The 15,816-nt window shown below is 43.8% G+C and overlaps 1 protein-coding gene across 3 annotated transcripts in view; it reads left to right on the plus strand.

The window, feature by feature from the left end:
• Window positions 1-15,816, plus strand: part of WWC3 (WWC family member 3) — a 457,878-nt gene that overhangs the window by 271,910 nt on the left and 170,152 nt on the right. For all 3 annotated transcript variants that reach the window (XM_085622192.1, XM_085622194.1, XM_085622193.1), the window contains one exon: window positions 3,812-3,882. In XM_085622192.1, coding sequence (XP_085478318.1) covers window positions 3,812-3,882 — 71 coding nt within the window. The remainder of the gene's footprint in view (window positions 1-3,811; window positions 3,883-15,816) is intronic.

A 15,816-nucleotide genomic window follows, 5' to 3' on the forward strand; every position in this document is an offset into this window, starting at 1 on the left:
TAGGCGCAGATGCGCATGGGACACAGTTTTCGGAAAAGAAGGCCTGGTCCTAGTCAAACAAAAACAGAAGCGCAAGACTGATGCTCCATTTGATGCTGTTCCATTGAGAGTTGTGACAAGTAAAGGGCATACGTTGACCGCTCAATGTTCTGTAAAGTCCATTACAAGAGATTTGTCAAATTTCTAGCATCTGCCTCAATGTTCATTGGCTACAGACATCACGAAATACAAGTCCCCCTGAGTGCCCAAGTCAAGCATCTGAGTCTACATCTATGATGCCAGTTGACAGTGCAACTCCTTCACCTCATACGACTGGATCTGGAAGATTGGTGTGACCATCTCGAAGACTCATTGAGGAACTCTAATGTAAATAGGTTTTCAATACTTTTTATTTAACAAGGGGGCAGCTCTAGTCTCGTGTGATCATGTGCAGTAGGGCTCTTCTGGTCCTCAGTGGACTCCTTTCAAAGTTATGTAATCAGTTGTGAGGTTTCTTGGAGTAGTCAATAAAGTTTGACGTAGTGCGTTCGGTTAACGCCTGCATGCCGAAGAATAGAGACATGTGTTACAGAGCTATGTGTATGGCGTGGTCATTTGCATTCTTCAGAGCTGGGGAGGACATGACAGGTAACTACCCACTTTAAGAAATAATCATAACAATTGTCAGTGTGAACCCTCCAAGCCTCTAAATTAACCTGCGTCAACTCACTGGTAGCTATAGCACAGAGCAGTCCGGTTTAAATTAGTGCAATCTGTAAATTATTTATGCAGTACCAAAGCAGTAATAAAGTCAAAATGCAAAAAATAAAGTCCCAAACCAATTTAGAAAAATAGAGTAAAATGTATTGAACAAAATGACAAAAATCCATTAAGTGGAACTGGAGACATGTATTTTTTAAAGTTTTAAGTTGGAATAGCACCAGGAAGCGCACATTGCCAATGACAGTCAATGGTCTTGGTAGACTGGGACTTAGGCTCAATTTAATACTGATTATGGGTCAGATAAACAAACCGGATTCATTCTGGTCAAATGTACTTCTGACCTAATTTTTTTAAGTCCCAATTCACCCCAAGACCTCAATGCAGGCACTTAGAAACTCACAGGGTCTCAGGAAGAGCCCAACAGAAGGGTCCAGTCCAGGTCCTCTTGCCAATCATCAGCTGGGCAATTGCAGGAAAGGGGGGGCAGGTCCAGTCTTTCAGGGCTCCTCTCTGGTTACAGACAGCACGTCCAGTCATCTTCTGTTCTTCCTCAGGTCCAGGAGTGTTCTGAAGTGGATGCCTGAAGGAGCAGCATTTATGTCGGCATGCGCTGATGGGAGGAAATGACTCCTGGGCACGCTCTAACCAATAGGACAAAGATTCCTGGAACTAACCCTACCCACTTTAGGCATTTTCAGGATGGCAAAAGTCTTTGGCTATACTAAACTTTGTCTCTTATGGCTAAGAGTGTGTGTGGGGAGTGTACTATGATAATCCTAGTGTCTTACCACATCTAACTTTAAAATCCAGTTTTGGCAGTCACTGTACCTACAGTAAACCCAGAGACAGAAGTCTGGTCGAACAAAAGCGGAGTTTTCGAGCAACCACACATTTGAGACACAAATTGTTTTGCCATGCTGTTTCTGCCTTTCAAGTGTGCCCAAGTGTTGTATACAGGGCCACTAGATTTATGCCACGAGGGGGGGCAAAATATGTGGCAGGGTTGAATAAAATATTTGGTAAGAAAAGCCAAATTATGCAGCATAATGCCGCACATTGTATGATAGTATTACATGATTATTTTGTCATTTTTACACTTCTTAACACTGTCTGGGCATTGATTGCACCTCATGTGTTCCAGTTTAACACTGGAACATAACAATAAGTACCAGAAAGGTTATCATTCAAGCTATGCACAGGGCCTTCCACATAGTGGCAACATGTGCCACTGCGCTTTTAGTAACTTGTGAACTGTTTGAGCTTGAAACATTTTTGTTGTTGTTAAAATCTGCAGAGTATGCAGCATGTGGTGGATTATGTTGCAAATGCAGCAAATCTATAAATATTATTATTATAATCATGTGAAAAGAGACACTGCCGCACAATCGCATAATTCCAGGGGCCCTGGTAACCTGTAACCCCAGTAGATTTTCCAAGCAGGATTTGACACTGTAATGGCAAAAAGGATGCTGACAGGCCCCACCCTTCATATTCTGTAGGCTCAGAGGAGTAATTCTTGCCCATTCAGGTCTATCTTTTGCTCCAGGCAAGGCATTTCACACCTTTTTGCATACCTATTCAAATGCTAATCAGTGGCTGGGAGAAGTTGGCGGAGAGCAAATGCTAATTTAGGCTTGAGGTACTTCAGGCAGAGAAAAGGTGACTTTCTAAAAGTGACTTTCCCTTAATATTTATTACAAATCCAACTTAACCATTGAAATAAATGTATAATAACTATTAAAAATCGTTTTTTAATTATTTTTGTGGCTACTCCAATTTCTGCGATACAGTATTGGGATTTTTAATAATGTACTCTCGTTTTCTGGTTTGTAATATCAAGAGTTTATTTTCACAGGTTGAATTGCAGTTTTTACACTGCTTCAGTAATGCTACGCTAGTAGGCCCGAAGTCATATTTTACACTGTCACTATAGTGGATTTATCAATAGGTGCTGCGATCAACTAGTGACATTTAACTTGCAGGCCCTAAGTACACTTTGTACCATATACTAGGGACTTAGAGTTAAGTTACTTATGCCAATTAGGTTTGTGCCAAGCTAATCATGTTGAAAGAAGGAGCAGAGTCACTTTACCTCTGGTTAGCAGGGGTGAAATGCTTGTAAAATCCAGGGTCCAGCAAAACCCATATTTGTGGTGACCACACAGAAAAGGCAAATTTCTTGCAGGTATATTCAGCAAAGATATCTTGCTTTTTGCAGTCACCACTTCCCTTGTTGGTGATGTCAAGTACTTTGAATGCATAGACTTTATAGAATGGGTGGCTTCAGCAACACATCGTATTTTGCTGTCCCAAATCAAGCAACTCTATTATCATGGTGACACTTCCTAGAATAGATTTTAAGTTTTGCAACTGGTTTACACCCACCCTTTAAAAGTGAGCTCATAATTTCACTACGTTGCCGCTTCAAACATTCAAATTCTTCACCCAACAAACGTTTGTATCTGTTACAAAAAGGATAACAATTTTAGTGTCAGGTTAGATAAAGACATTCTGTACAGGGCTGAAATTTCCTCAACTCCATGTGTAGGTCACATTAATTATACATTGTCAGTTGTAGATCCTTCCTACTACCAGTCCTGAAAATCATAGTGCCAGAACTTAAACCTGACCACTTGCAGCAAAGGGAGCTAATCTCCTGTTGGAGCCCATTTTCAGATTACACACCAAAGAGGATTATAGATTCTCTTATATGACCACATTTTCATACTCCATGCGTGAGGCCATATTGGTTCTTTTTTCTTCATTCATCTCAAGGATAGTATGTGGTCATGGTAGATAAAATTATCCTCTGCTAGATGTGTAGTTCAGAGGGACCACAGCACAACACCAGTCCATAGATGTTTATAAGTTATTGTAATTTCTTTGCAGAATGTGGCTCATTAGGAGAGTGACCTGAAGGTTATCTTCAAGCTAATGTGAAAAGATCTAATTAAGAAATTGACACGATGCTGTAATCCATTGCTTGTTGTGGACCTTTTCATTGTAAGAATAGAGGGACACCCTTGGATCCCTGTAAAGCCTCTTGCATGCTTCTAGCAGCCTTTTGAATGATTATTACTGATAGTATTTTTTCTTTCTCTACAATTAGTTTGGGTTGGATGACAGAACATTGCTGAACAAAGAAAGACTAAGCTGGCAGTATGAAGAGGCAAAAAAGAGGTAATTGGATGAAAAGTAATTTTTTTTCTCCTTCCCAGACGGGCTGGCAACTTGAAGAAGCACCCTGAATGTGAAATATGGTGGTTCAACGTCACTTTATTTATATGAATTTTTCAGACATTTGGGATATGTTCATTATTTTTGTACATGATATCGTAGTATGGTAATTGAAACTCCTGACCTGTTTTACCTCTTCTTTTATTATGAACTACACATTAACCCCCCCCCCCCATGGTATAACTGACAATTATACTGTTCGATATTAACATTTGATACACGAACTGAACACGTTGCTTGTCTTTTAGTACGTTGGAGATGTAAATGTGATCCAAGAATCGACCACCATGCAAGAGGATATTTTGGCAGAATAGACTACTCAGAGTAGATGCTGTAGAGATCTCCAGTATTTCATACACAATATGGTCCTGTCCCATATATCAGCAATTTTGGGATGTGGTACTACACACACTCTGCAAGAGTACCAACCAGAAACTTAGCAAAGACCCCAAACTCACCCTGCTAGACATAACCTCTAGCCTAGATACTAAAAGATATGAACTGGATTTAATTACTTTGTGTCTGATTGTAGCGAAGAGGAACATAGCCAGGGCCTGGCAAAACTGAGACTCTCCAGATCTTGAGGGTTGGGTCTGAGGAATGGACCACAGTATGATGAGACATGCCCATGCATAAAGCCTAGGATAGCCTTACAAGCACTCTAAAGTCTGGGGTAAGTGGATGGCATATGGAGGCATAGTCCAGGAATTAAATGTAACATTAAATGGTGCGACATATGGATGGTGTAATTATTAATGGAAGAGATAAACTAGGACCATGGACTTTGTGCAGTCAATGCTATTTTTAATGTAAGGAATCGTGTTATGATAATGACTGAAACCTCTAGAACTTTACTATTCATTCTATGTAGGAACTATATGATGCATCTTCATTGAAAATGTAATAAAGTGGCTTTACAATAAAAATGAATGCTCCACCACTTGATCCTCATTTGGCAAATTTTCACTTGTGTTGAACTCTAGCGTGGAACAGTGAAGGTTTCTGCCACACTGCATTCAGGTTCCTCACAGTGCCCTGCTGTCCCTTCTGGGGATGCCCCACAGCATTTCTGCAATTCAGTGCCAGCCAAAGAAGACTACAAAGCATTTCTGTTTACCTGTTGGGCCACCCTGCGACTAGTGTTGAGGTTTGTGTGCCTTTCTGATAGTCAATCACAGTGTCCTAAATGATTGGCATCTTCCTAGAACAACATTGAAATCCACAGACAGAATGGTAGTGTTTTATATTGAGTTGTAATTAGATTTTAAAATGACGAAATCCAAATAAATGTACTAGCAAGATGATTTATTGTCACAACACTGTCAGTCTGAGCATCTACTACCCAAATGCCACATACATATATATGTATGTATGTATATATGCTACGCACAAATTCTTGCTGTTAATCAAACCAAGAAAGAGTCGGCACTTCAAGAATTTCTTCACCGAATGATCTATTCCATTGTCTGACGCATTTCGACCTTACGGTCTGTCAAAGCCACCAGGTGTATGGGCATTTAGCACGCCTATCGCTTGTGATTGGTTCCTTCATGTGCTTTAGAAAAATCCTTCCTTTTCATTGGTCAAATGCTTACATTTGTCTCTCCTTTTGCCCTGGAGGCTGCCCCTGTTACATGCATTAGTTTACGATGGACCGTATACGTTGCTGTGCCGCCCTACTTTTTCTTTTGCCTCTGCTTTTTAGGTCTCGCCTGACCCAACGCATGTGCTGGTCTGGCGAGACTTATTGAGAGGGCTCCAAAAAGTGCTACCAGGCCAGCCTAGAGCTACAGTGCATGTGCGCAGGCACGCGTGCTGCGCTTTATCGTGATTACTTTCACTTTTGCGCAGAGTGTAGAGTCTTCATTGCCTGTTGTACATGTCCTTGCACTTGCTGTAGGAGTTTGCTCTTACTAACCAGTCATCGAGGTAAGATAGACATGAATACCCCTTTTTAGGTCTCGCCTGACCCAGCGCATGCGCTGTTCTGGCGAGACTTATTGAGAGGGCTCCAAAAAGTGCTGCCAGGCCTGCCTAGAGCTACAGTGCATGTGCGCGGGCGCCGCTTTTACCGCGATTACTTTCGCGGCCGCAGGGCCACTTTGATGTTTGATCGCGATCACTTTCACGGCCGCTTTGCATAGCCAATAGGTCTCGCTTTTGGGACCTTATAAGTATTTAGTTATGCAACTGTTGCATGGCTAAACACTTATAGGTCCCAAAGGCGAGACCTATTGGCTATGCCAATGCTTGTTTATGTTAATTGCCTGCTCCTAGCTCCAAGCCTGCCTGCTTTTTATTCACTGCGGCCCTCTTTTCATTCACCTGGTGTCCTCTTGTGTTGCCTTTAGCTCCTCCCTCCCCATCTCATGCTGTTCAACTTGTAAATTCTCCGCTCCCCTCATGTTGCCCATGTTTTCCTGCTCCTAGCCGCAAGTCTACCAGATTCCTCCTTTTCATCCACCCTGTCCGCTTTGACTGCATTCTAACTTCTGGGCATCTTGAGAACAGAGGTGACATCACGACGCGCACTCCTGCTGCTTTACGTTGAAACGCGTCGATGACTTAGGCTAGCCAACATCACTTGCTGAATGTCTGCATTTGTTTTTGGTAAGCCTTTGCACTCCAGCAACGTGCCTTCTGTTCCGAATCTACTTTAAAATCTGAAGGTATGTTAACCGCTATGTATTTGCACAACTTTTGTTGCGCACTTTAGCCAGAAAAACCCATCTTGTACCCATTGCTGCCGCTTTCAAACCAGACCCTCGCCAGGGCGATTCCTGTTTTGCTCCTTGCAGGCTCTGGTGAAGGAGCTTGCATAGGCTGCAAGGCAAGTTTCAAAATGGAATCTGGAAGTTTAGAGTGTTGTTGTGGTGCTGCAGGGGTGCCGCGCAATTTGCACAGTGTCAGCGTTGCCCGGGCAAGATGGAGGCTGAGGAGAAGGGGGTGACCGGTGTCCTACTCTCCCCTCTTTCCCGTCTGCCCTGCCTGCTCTCTTACGGCTGCCTTCAGTCTCTCTCAAATTCAGTGTGTATCCCTTTGTTATGAAAGTCGCTGAGGCCAAGACCCTTAGGAGCAGGGGGGAGTTTATCCGGGAATGTTTACTGTGTTTGTGGCATCCCCAGTGCTGCCAAGCATGGACCCAGAGCATGTGATACTCATCCCCGGATTCTGGCATAGTTCTCTAACTTGCGAACAGCTCTGTTTTGGGGGCTATTTGATTGTGAGTTGCGGTGCGGGGGTTGTGTCTGAGATCCTACCTCCTCCCCGCAGCAGCTGTCACAGGGCATGGGCCTTCTCTTGCAACAGCAACTTTACATGAAGTTGTTAAGGGTCTTCCACAGCTTCGGAAAACTCGGGCCGGCATTGGTGTTGTGGGCAGGGCAGCCTAGTAAACAAGATTTCACTCCACCTCGGATCAATGGATTTTGAGATGGACTGTTCGCCTAGTGTGCATTGCTTTCTTTACAATCCTTCCGGGATAGACTGTCCCTTGAGGCCAATGTAACCTATTGTTGACCAAGAATGATTATGACAGATTGCAGGGAATAAATTTGACTTGCAATCTTGTAAGCAAGGAATTATTGGAGACATTGTCTTGAAATCAGTAGCCTTTAACTCGCTTTTGGTTGGAAGTACGTTATCAATTTGTTTTTTTTGCTTATGACGGCACTCATACACCCACTGATTCACCAATAGACCTTAGTATATATATTTGACACTCATAAACTTTTTTAAAAATACTCAGTCACTGGATGATGTCATCAGTGATGTCATTTGAAATGTCATCAGTGATGTCATTTGAAATGTCACAAGTGATGTCACTGACCATGTCATAAGTGATGTAATATGTGAGGTCATAAGCGGTGCATTGTGGGGGCGCGAGTTATAGTTCGCTCGGCTACCTATAACTGCTGAATTTTTCTGGTTTTGTACAAGTGAAACCTGAGCCTAACTATAACGTCTCTTTAACCTTTGATTTGTTTCAGTTAATGTCCACGTTTTTTAAAAATTGCATTTCCTAACTATAACGTTCCTGTAACCCTTGGGGGAGGGGGGGGGGAAATGCGTGAGTGCTCTGTGTGAAAGCATTTAGGTTATTTAAACTGACATTATTAAAAAATAAAATGGGATTGGTAACACAGGGCAAGGCACAGAGTACTGTGGGTTTACTAATTTAGCGCCATTATACACATCTCAGGATTGTGCAGCCTTCATGTTTGGAGTTGGCCAGGATTTGTGACGGAGTTGCCCGAAGTATTTAATTTAGTACCTTGCGACTAGTGCCCCCTCATGAAATCAACTTGTGATTTGCTGGTAAAATACTGCAACAAATGTGACTTTGTCTGTGAAAGGCATAAAAAACGAGCATTAGAATCAGCCAATAGATCTGACTAGCATTTGAGTCTTATCTAAAACATTTAAAAAACGCTTGCTGCAATGAAAAAATACTGATTTGTTTGACAATTCTTGTCATTGTGAGTGTCTTTGTTTCCTGCATCAGGACCAGCGGGTATTAACTGGTGAAGGGACGTCTGGGGATTGTGAGTCCCCTGTGTTGTCATCTTAGGACTGATGTTTGCAATCATTTACTTTAAAGTGGTTGAAGCCCTGTGTTTTTCCTTGCTCTCTTTAATGCCACAATTCCTTCCAGATGCTAGAATAATTCAAACCTAAGTCCCTGGTTCCTCTTCAGGAGAGAGACCGTTCCCGGCAGTATGCAATGTTTTCTTGAAGCTAAAAATGATTCTAGTTGTGATTGAAAGGGTGTGCGTTACATTTCCGTTGGGCAGACTATTTTTATGCTTACATAAGATTTTTTGCATTCTTTTAAATGACCCGCAACTTATTTTTTTGTGTGTGTTTTTGGCATATTATTTGTTAATGGTATTTGACAGCGCTACACAGACACTTCATTTTTATCCTGCTGTTTTTTGATGTATGTCCAATAACTGCATCACTCTTTGTCATTTTCTGTTTTTCTTTAATAGTTGCTGAAGGTAAGATAAGCTGCTCTGTTGCTGAAGAAGTGTAGCTTTGAGTAAATTCTACAGGGGAGGATGGTATAGCAAAGAGTAGAAATAGATATGTATATATGTATTGGTTTACAAATTGGCAAACATCTGAAAGTCCCCAGAATTTTAGAAGTCTCCCTTTCAGTTTCGATATGTGTAATTCCTTGAAACTAATACCACAATGACTTTTATATTTGCCATAATTATCTGAAATTTCTGGTTTGGAAGATTCAAACTTTTCCTGGGGGACATTTGTGCTTGGGCTGCCAAGGAGGTTAAATGCTATGAAACAGTGTGTTGCTTGCCTAGAAAATGTAGACTCCAAACCGTGAAAGACACTCGATAGAAGGAAGAGCTGTCCTAATTTAGAAAATAGCAGTGGACACGCAGTAATCTGCTTTACATACAAGCTGTATTAGAGTAGGACAGCAAACATATTTGATTAACCATCAGAATTAGTGCTTTACATCTGAAGTGATGCCTCAAAACAGTAACTCTGCTGTGGAGGAATTTTACCTTTTCAGTGCAATAACATTCCAAGAAGGTTATCTCCTGGCATCACCAGAGTGTCAGGAAAAAAATAACTTGGTGAGCCATTTTAGTTTGCTAAGGATTTAAATTGTTTGTTTTGTACTTTTACAATTCTGTAACTCATTGGTTCTGCTACTGTTTAACAGCGCCTACCGTAGACACTAACTAGAATGAAATAACAATCTCCATGCCTGGAAGTTACTCGCCTTCAAACAAAATGTTATGAGTTACCAAAGTACAATTTAAGTTAATAATTATTCTTCTGTTAAGTGAAGAGGAAGTACAGTCTAGACTCTAGACAACCAGAGAACCTGGACATCTTACATCAGTTTCTGCACTTAATTGCAAGTCTCCATGGACAATGGCATCTTTTCTCTGGGTCTTAACTTTCGCCTCTGAAAAAAGCTGTACTCCTTCAAAACAAAACAAACAAGCATTAAAAATTCAATAGATCTCGCCTTTTATTAAGTTAGAGCCATTTGGTTTGCTATCCAATACCATTAGCAAAGCAAATGGCTTTAACTTAATCAAAGGCGAGACCTATTGCATTTTAAATGCTTGTTTGTATATTTCTTCAGTGTTACAGGCTTCTGGTACCGGTCCTCCAACCCCTTGAACCAGAAAATTCTCTTAAAAAAGGTGCTGAGATGGCGAGCACCACTGTTATTTATGCCCATACAATAAGCAAATTGCAGCAAGTAGACTGGATATAATGGCTTACATATGCTCGAGAAAGAACTCAGAGGTGACACGGGAACAACACAATTAGAAAAAGCTGTGTGTGAGCAAGAGAACACACAGCTGAAACGAGAGTCAAGCATCACATGTAAGATTTTGATCTAAATTCTGTTCTATCCTGTATACGTTTAACTTTAATTTCCAACATGCCCTTGTCAAAAGCATGTCACCAAGCAGCGGGATGAAAGAGTAGGCTGTGGCGATATCTGAATCTCAATCCAATGGCTTACACATGTCTGTGCACGGTGTGCATGAACATGCTGAGCTATCTTTCCCTTCTGCAGCCAATCTAAAAAATAGACAAGTCTCCACTGGACAACTGTTTGCACCGGTGTCTGTAGGGCTGTTCCAAAGAACTATTATTAGGAAATATTGAAACGAAGACGGTCAGGGTGTTAAATGCTGAGCTGATGGGTAACAGTTCCTAGTTTTCACCACCTCCCAGCCACACAGCTAAACGGCTCCATCTGTGCACCCAGCTGCCCATCTACTCAATATTGCCCCTTGACCCCAAAAGCATTTAAATGCAATTGTACAGACAGACAAATATGTTTAGAAACGTACAAGACTATTTAAGCTATCCATTAGCCACAACTTACAACATAAAGTGCAAGATGGTGAAAGGGTCGAAAATTACTTTAAAGGGGTCAAGTGCTTCAGTGGCTGTTTAATTCGGCTGACCTTGAAATGTCTGCGTTTACTTAATGAAAGCGGACATTTGTTAATACTGTAGAAAAGAGGAGGGACCACTCGGAACCAGACGTGTTTTGCTTTATCGTCCTGAAGGAGGCAGCGCCCGGGGAGGGCGGCCATTTTGTTATCACTGTTGTTGGAGAATCTCACATTGTTTTTGTTGATTGTGAAGTTGACAAATTAAAATAAGTATCAGCCAAGGCACAACAAAACTGTTTTTGTCGAGCCCCCTCCAACTGGGTTTAATAATGAAGTTCACTTAAAGCTAATTGCGTTGTAATGACCAGTCAACAAGAGAGCCAGTCTGCTCCTATTGTGCAAACAGCAGTTTGCGGCGACACAGCTCAAACACGCCCAAATCTATGGAATGTGTATGTGAAAATGACTGCACATTTGCTTTAGCTCTCATGTGAGCAAAGCCAGGGGCAGCAGTTCACCTAGGATACCACAGGAAACCTCTGCAGGGCAATCGGGCCAAGCACGCGCGGCTCTGCAATAAAGTGGAGGTTCGCAGTTAAAGCTGGCGATACCCTAAAAAGGCCTTGAGGCCTTCAGAAATACCACTTTTACAGAGTCAATTGGGCTCTTTGTGTTCCGACTGACCCTACTCCTGCCAAGCTCCTCTCAATGCCCCCTCCCGGGGCTCCATTCACCGGTCACCCTGACGGTCACATTCCGTAGCACCTCGCTGGACTGCCAGGCCTTGCAGCTGTACACTCCAGATTCATCGTAGGACACGTTGATGATCTTCAGCAGTTTCTGGCCGGTGTGGGTCCGGTTGGTGGGCACGAATGAGATTCCGTCTTTAAACAACAGCATGGACACCGTGGAACCCGGGCTGGTGCAGGCCAGCTCGATGGTGACCCCGTGCTGAACAGGAGCTCTTCCACCAGGGCGCCGTCGCCGGGGAGGTAGTGTGCGGGGAGAAGGAAGGGTGCGTTAACAGGGCAGCAGCAACACACAGCACATGCAGCACAACTATCAGGACATTACTGAACCTGGGTGCATCGGACACCCTTACTAGTGACGGTTCGTAATTCCTAATCGACCTGTGAGGGACAAAGGCCCGAGTTTGCCCTGCTGTGCTTCAACCCTGAACTGCAGAAGCTCACAAGTTACAAGACAGACAGCAGGCAGCCCAAACGGATACAATAAGTTAGTTCCAAATTCTTCGACGTTTTCAATGAGCCTTGGACCTTAAAAGGAAGTGCACTGTCACCGAGTGCTGCAAGTGTTATTAAAACAACTTGTCATCTTCCATGGGCAGTTCCGAGGCAGACAGCAGAGCAGCACCCCGCCGGGCCTCGGAGCGAGCCGTGAAGAAGGCGCTAGTGTTCAGACGCGCGGTATTTACCACTGGCCTCGCAGGGGCTCCTCAGCCCATCCACACGTTAATCCAAATAAACACAAGGCTGCCCTCTGGATCTGCATAAATACTCACGCTGACAGCAGCAGCCTTTTATGAACTATGCACGACTCTCAGCTGGGGGAGGGGGTGCAGCCAATCTGTCCAACCGAACTATTCCCAGGCACCTCAGAAGCAACACTCCAAAACAGCCGCAAAGACGGAGTTTGTTAATAAAGGATGCATTATCGGAAAGCGGGGCGGGGGGAGGGGAATAACACTAACAATCTAAAAACATACTTCGTAGCCGCCGAACTCTGCTAGGAACTACTGCTCAACAGACTGCTTCCAACATTTCAAGGCTGTCAGAACAGCTGCACTCCCAGTAACCGGCCTTCAATAAGCTCTTGTATTTGAGAAAGTCGGAAACGCAATGTGCAGGCTGCGGAACACAACTAAGTTGAAGCTTGGTGAGAGCACGGAGCTCACAAGCCCCTGGCCACATCACTTTCGGAGAGAGCGGCGCTCTATCCTGTGGAGTGCCCTGTTCTCGTAAAGGGGCCCTGTGTGCATTTAGTAAGTGAACAAAACACACACGGGTGAGCAGCCCCCTCCCGACCCCTGCACGCGCTCAAACACCACTGAAAGGATCCACATAACCTGTGGTTACACAGTTGCCTCAGACGCGAGCTTTGTGGGGTATTTTTAGCCGTGGTTCATAGCCTATTCACAGAGAGGTGGTCGCAGCGCTAGTGTACATTTCAGTGTGAAAACAGGCATCTTAGGCACCGCGTCACAAAGACTGCCAGGGTGTACACAGGCTGCGCACAAGACATGGCGCGGCCAGAAGCTGGTGCCGCCACAAGTGAAAGAGGACCGCGCTGCAGCCGATCTCTTGTCCTTATGGGGCCATGTGTTTCAAACACATGGCCCCATAAAGATAAGAAAACATTTGCGACGGGAGGAAAGCAGGCGAAGGAGTCCAAGTAGGCCGTCCCAGAAAGTCAAAGGGAGGCAACATAGAAAGCTCTTTTCCAATGGCTGGCCACCGTTTAGCATAAACGGTGACACCGGCCAATGGGAAAGAGGGGCGGGGCTTATAGCCCTTTCCTAAAAGTAGTCCATATCATTAAATCTCGTTGAGCGAGCTACGCATGTGCGCAGCAACGCTAGGCGAGACCTAAAAATAAGTCCATGTTAAAAAAAAAAAAAAAAAAAAGGTTGTAAGAAACAAATTGCATTCATGCTTGTCATGTCTGCTAATGTACATCCCTGACAGAAAAGTATTACATCGACAAAGACGCATGGCATGGAACACTAAATCCTTCTGCCATTAAGAAGGTCTGAAAGAGGAAAAAAAACACAAGGATCGTCGCTAACTCTGTAATGCAGTGTAACGACTTTATTCATTGTAGGGAATAAGCTGAAGGTGCACAACTCTTCCCTTGAACACTGTAGTATATATTAGGCTCAGAAGCAAGTGTTATCTAATCTTTGTACTGCATGAAAACATCAAACATAATCTCAATTTTTAGGTCTCGGCTAGCGTAGGCTGCGCAGACATGCGCAGTCTCGCTGGCGAGATTTTGTTTTTGGGTAGCATTCACTAGCTGGGTTTAAGCCCCGCCCCTCTTTTCCATTGGCTGGCGTCACCGCTTATGCTAAACAGTGGCCAGCCATGGGAAAAGAGCTTCCAGTGACGTACACTTTTCTCTTTTAGAGCCGTCCCAGTTGGACTGGCTCATCTGACATCCTGCTGGTTTCTTATCTTCTTTATGGGGCCAAACACAAAGACAAGAAACCTTTTAGCAGGCGAGGCCGTCCAAGTGGGACGGCAGAAAAAGGCGACGAAAACGTCATGGCGAGCGCTTGTTATTTTCTTACTGTCATGCGCTATGTCACTGTAATCCGTGATTTATCTGCAGGGAGTCCTTCTATGCCACACACAAGCACCTTCATGGCATTTTGTGCCACAGCAGTTGTTCCTAAACCTCTCTAGCTTCCTTGCGTGGAGACAGTACAAGCAATTTGCGGGCGTGTAAGATCCGCAGAGCCGTGTTTTTTGTCTCGCAGTTTTATATAGCTCGAATTCAACCTAGAGGTATCAGGGCGCTTTACAGGAGCACCAGCTGTTGCAGACGGGCACATCCATGTTTTGTTAGGTGCGGGGAGATGAAGTGATTTGCCCAGAATCACAAGAGGTTGAGCCGCAGAAACTCGAACCTGGTTACCCAGCTTCGAGGTCATATGCTCTAACCGTTAGGCCACATCTTAATGAGTCCAGCCTGCAGGGACAGGGGCCCCTGTACTTACACTCCAGTGTGTGTCTCTCCTGAGGTTCACTCCTGGATGTATCACTACTGGGTGTGTCATTACTGAGGGTGTCACTCCTGAGTGTGTCACTGGGGCGTGGGGGAGAGCAAACAACCCCGTACTGGTCACCATGTTCTATTTGTATGCCGATGCTTGTTTAAACCCGAGAGGCACACTTCACACATACTGTAATGTGCAAACTACGCACACTCCGTCATGCTCAGTCTTCTGAATGAAAGGCAGCTACTGTTGAATAAATAAACACTGATCGTGTCTCCCAGCTGTTTCACATGCAGACCCCACAGAGGGCAGTGCTTCGAAGCGCACCCTTCGAGCTTTGTAGCACTCACTTTCAGCCTCCGACTCTGTACACCTCCAGAGCCACACACCTATTCATATGTGTACCTCTCCTCTGTCCCCGGCCACACGCTTTCTCAGCGTACTGAAACTCCCCTGGATGTCTAGCTCCTCTTGGCGCTATGTCGTATGCTACAGGAGCAGGCGCAGTGCTGTGAGGTGAACAAGGGAGGACGCCTCATTTCCTCACAGCTGTGATCGGTAGCAATCTGAGTATGTCAGGCATGTGAGGAGGGGCACCGACCACCAAAAATACAATAATTCTCTTTTAAATGCAAGCCTGCAGCTGTTCCACAACTTCAACGTGTCTACAACATCGGTAGTCATTGGCGCACTGTTGACACATTCTGTAGTGTGCACACCACGCACACACTTAACACATACTGTAATGTACAAACTATGCACAATCCATCACGATCAGTCTTTTGAATGAAAGACAGCTACCGTTGAATAAATAAACACTGATCGTGTATGTGAGAGGAGGTAGCAGGGGGCCCAGGCATTTATTGCTTAGAATAAAAGTGTCAGTAGTTTGTAAATAGCGTTTATTTTTTTCAGATAGCCTGTCAGCCATCATTTTTCAGAAGGTAATGGAAAATTGATGAAAGGTTTAATTTAGCGTCTCATTGCCCTGCAGAATACTAGAGTCCTACTAGTATGATACTTCAGTATCCGCCAGTTGGTAAACAAAGTTTCTTTGAAGCTTTTTGTCCCACCAATCTGTCTGTGCTACTAAAAAAAAAACACAATCAAATCATCTTGTGAACAGTCACCACTATATTTCTTCTCTTGTTACTAGTCGATCCTTGGAAAATCCAGTCACTATCCATAGCCATTAAAACCAAGGGAGGAAAATCATACAACCAGTATTGGAAATCTAAAAAA

This window comes from Triturus cristatus, chromosome 8, assembly GCF_964204655.1.
Source record: "Triturus cristatus chromosome 8, aTriCri1.1, whole genome shotgun sequence".
NCBI classification, from domain to species: Eukaryota; Metazoa; Chordata; class Amphibia; order Caudata; family Salamandridae; genus Triturus; species Triturus cristatus.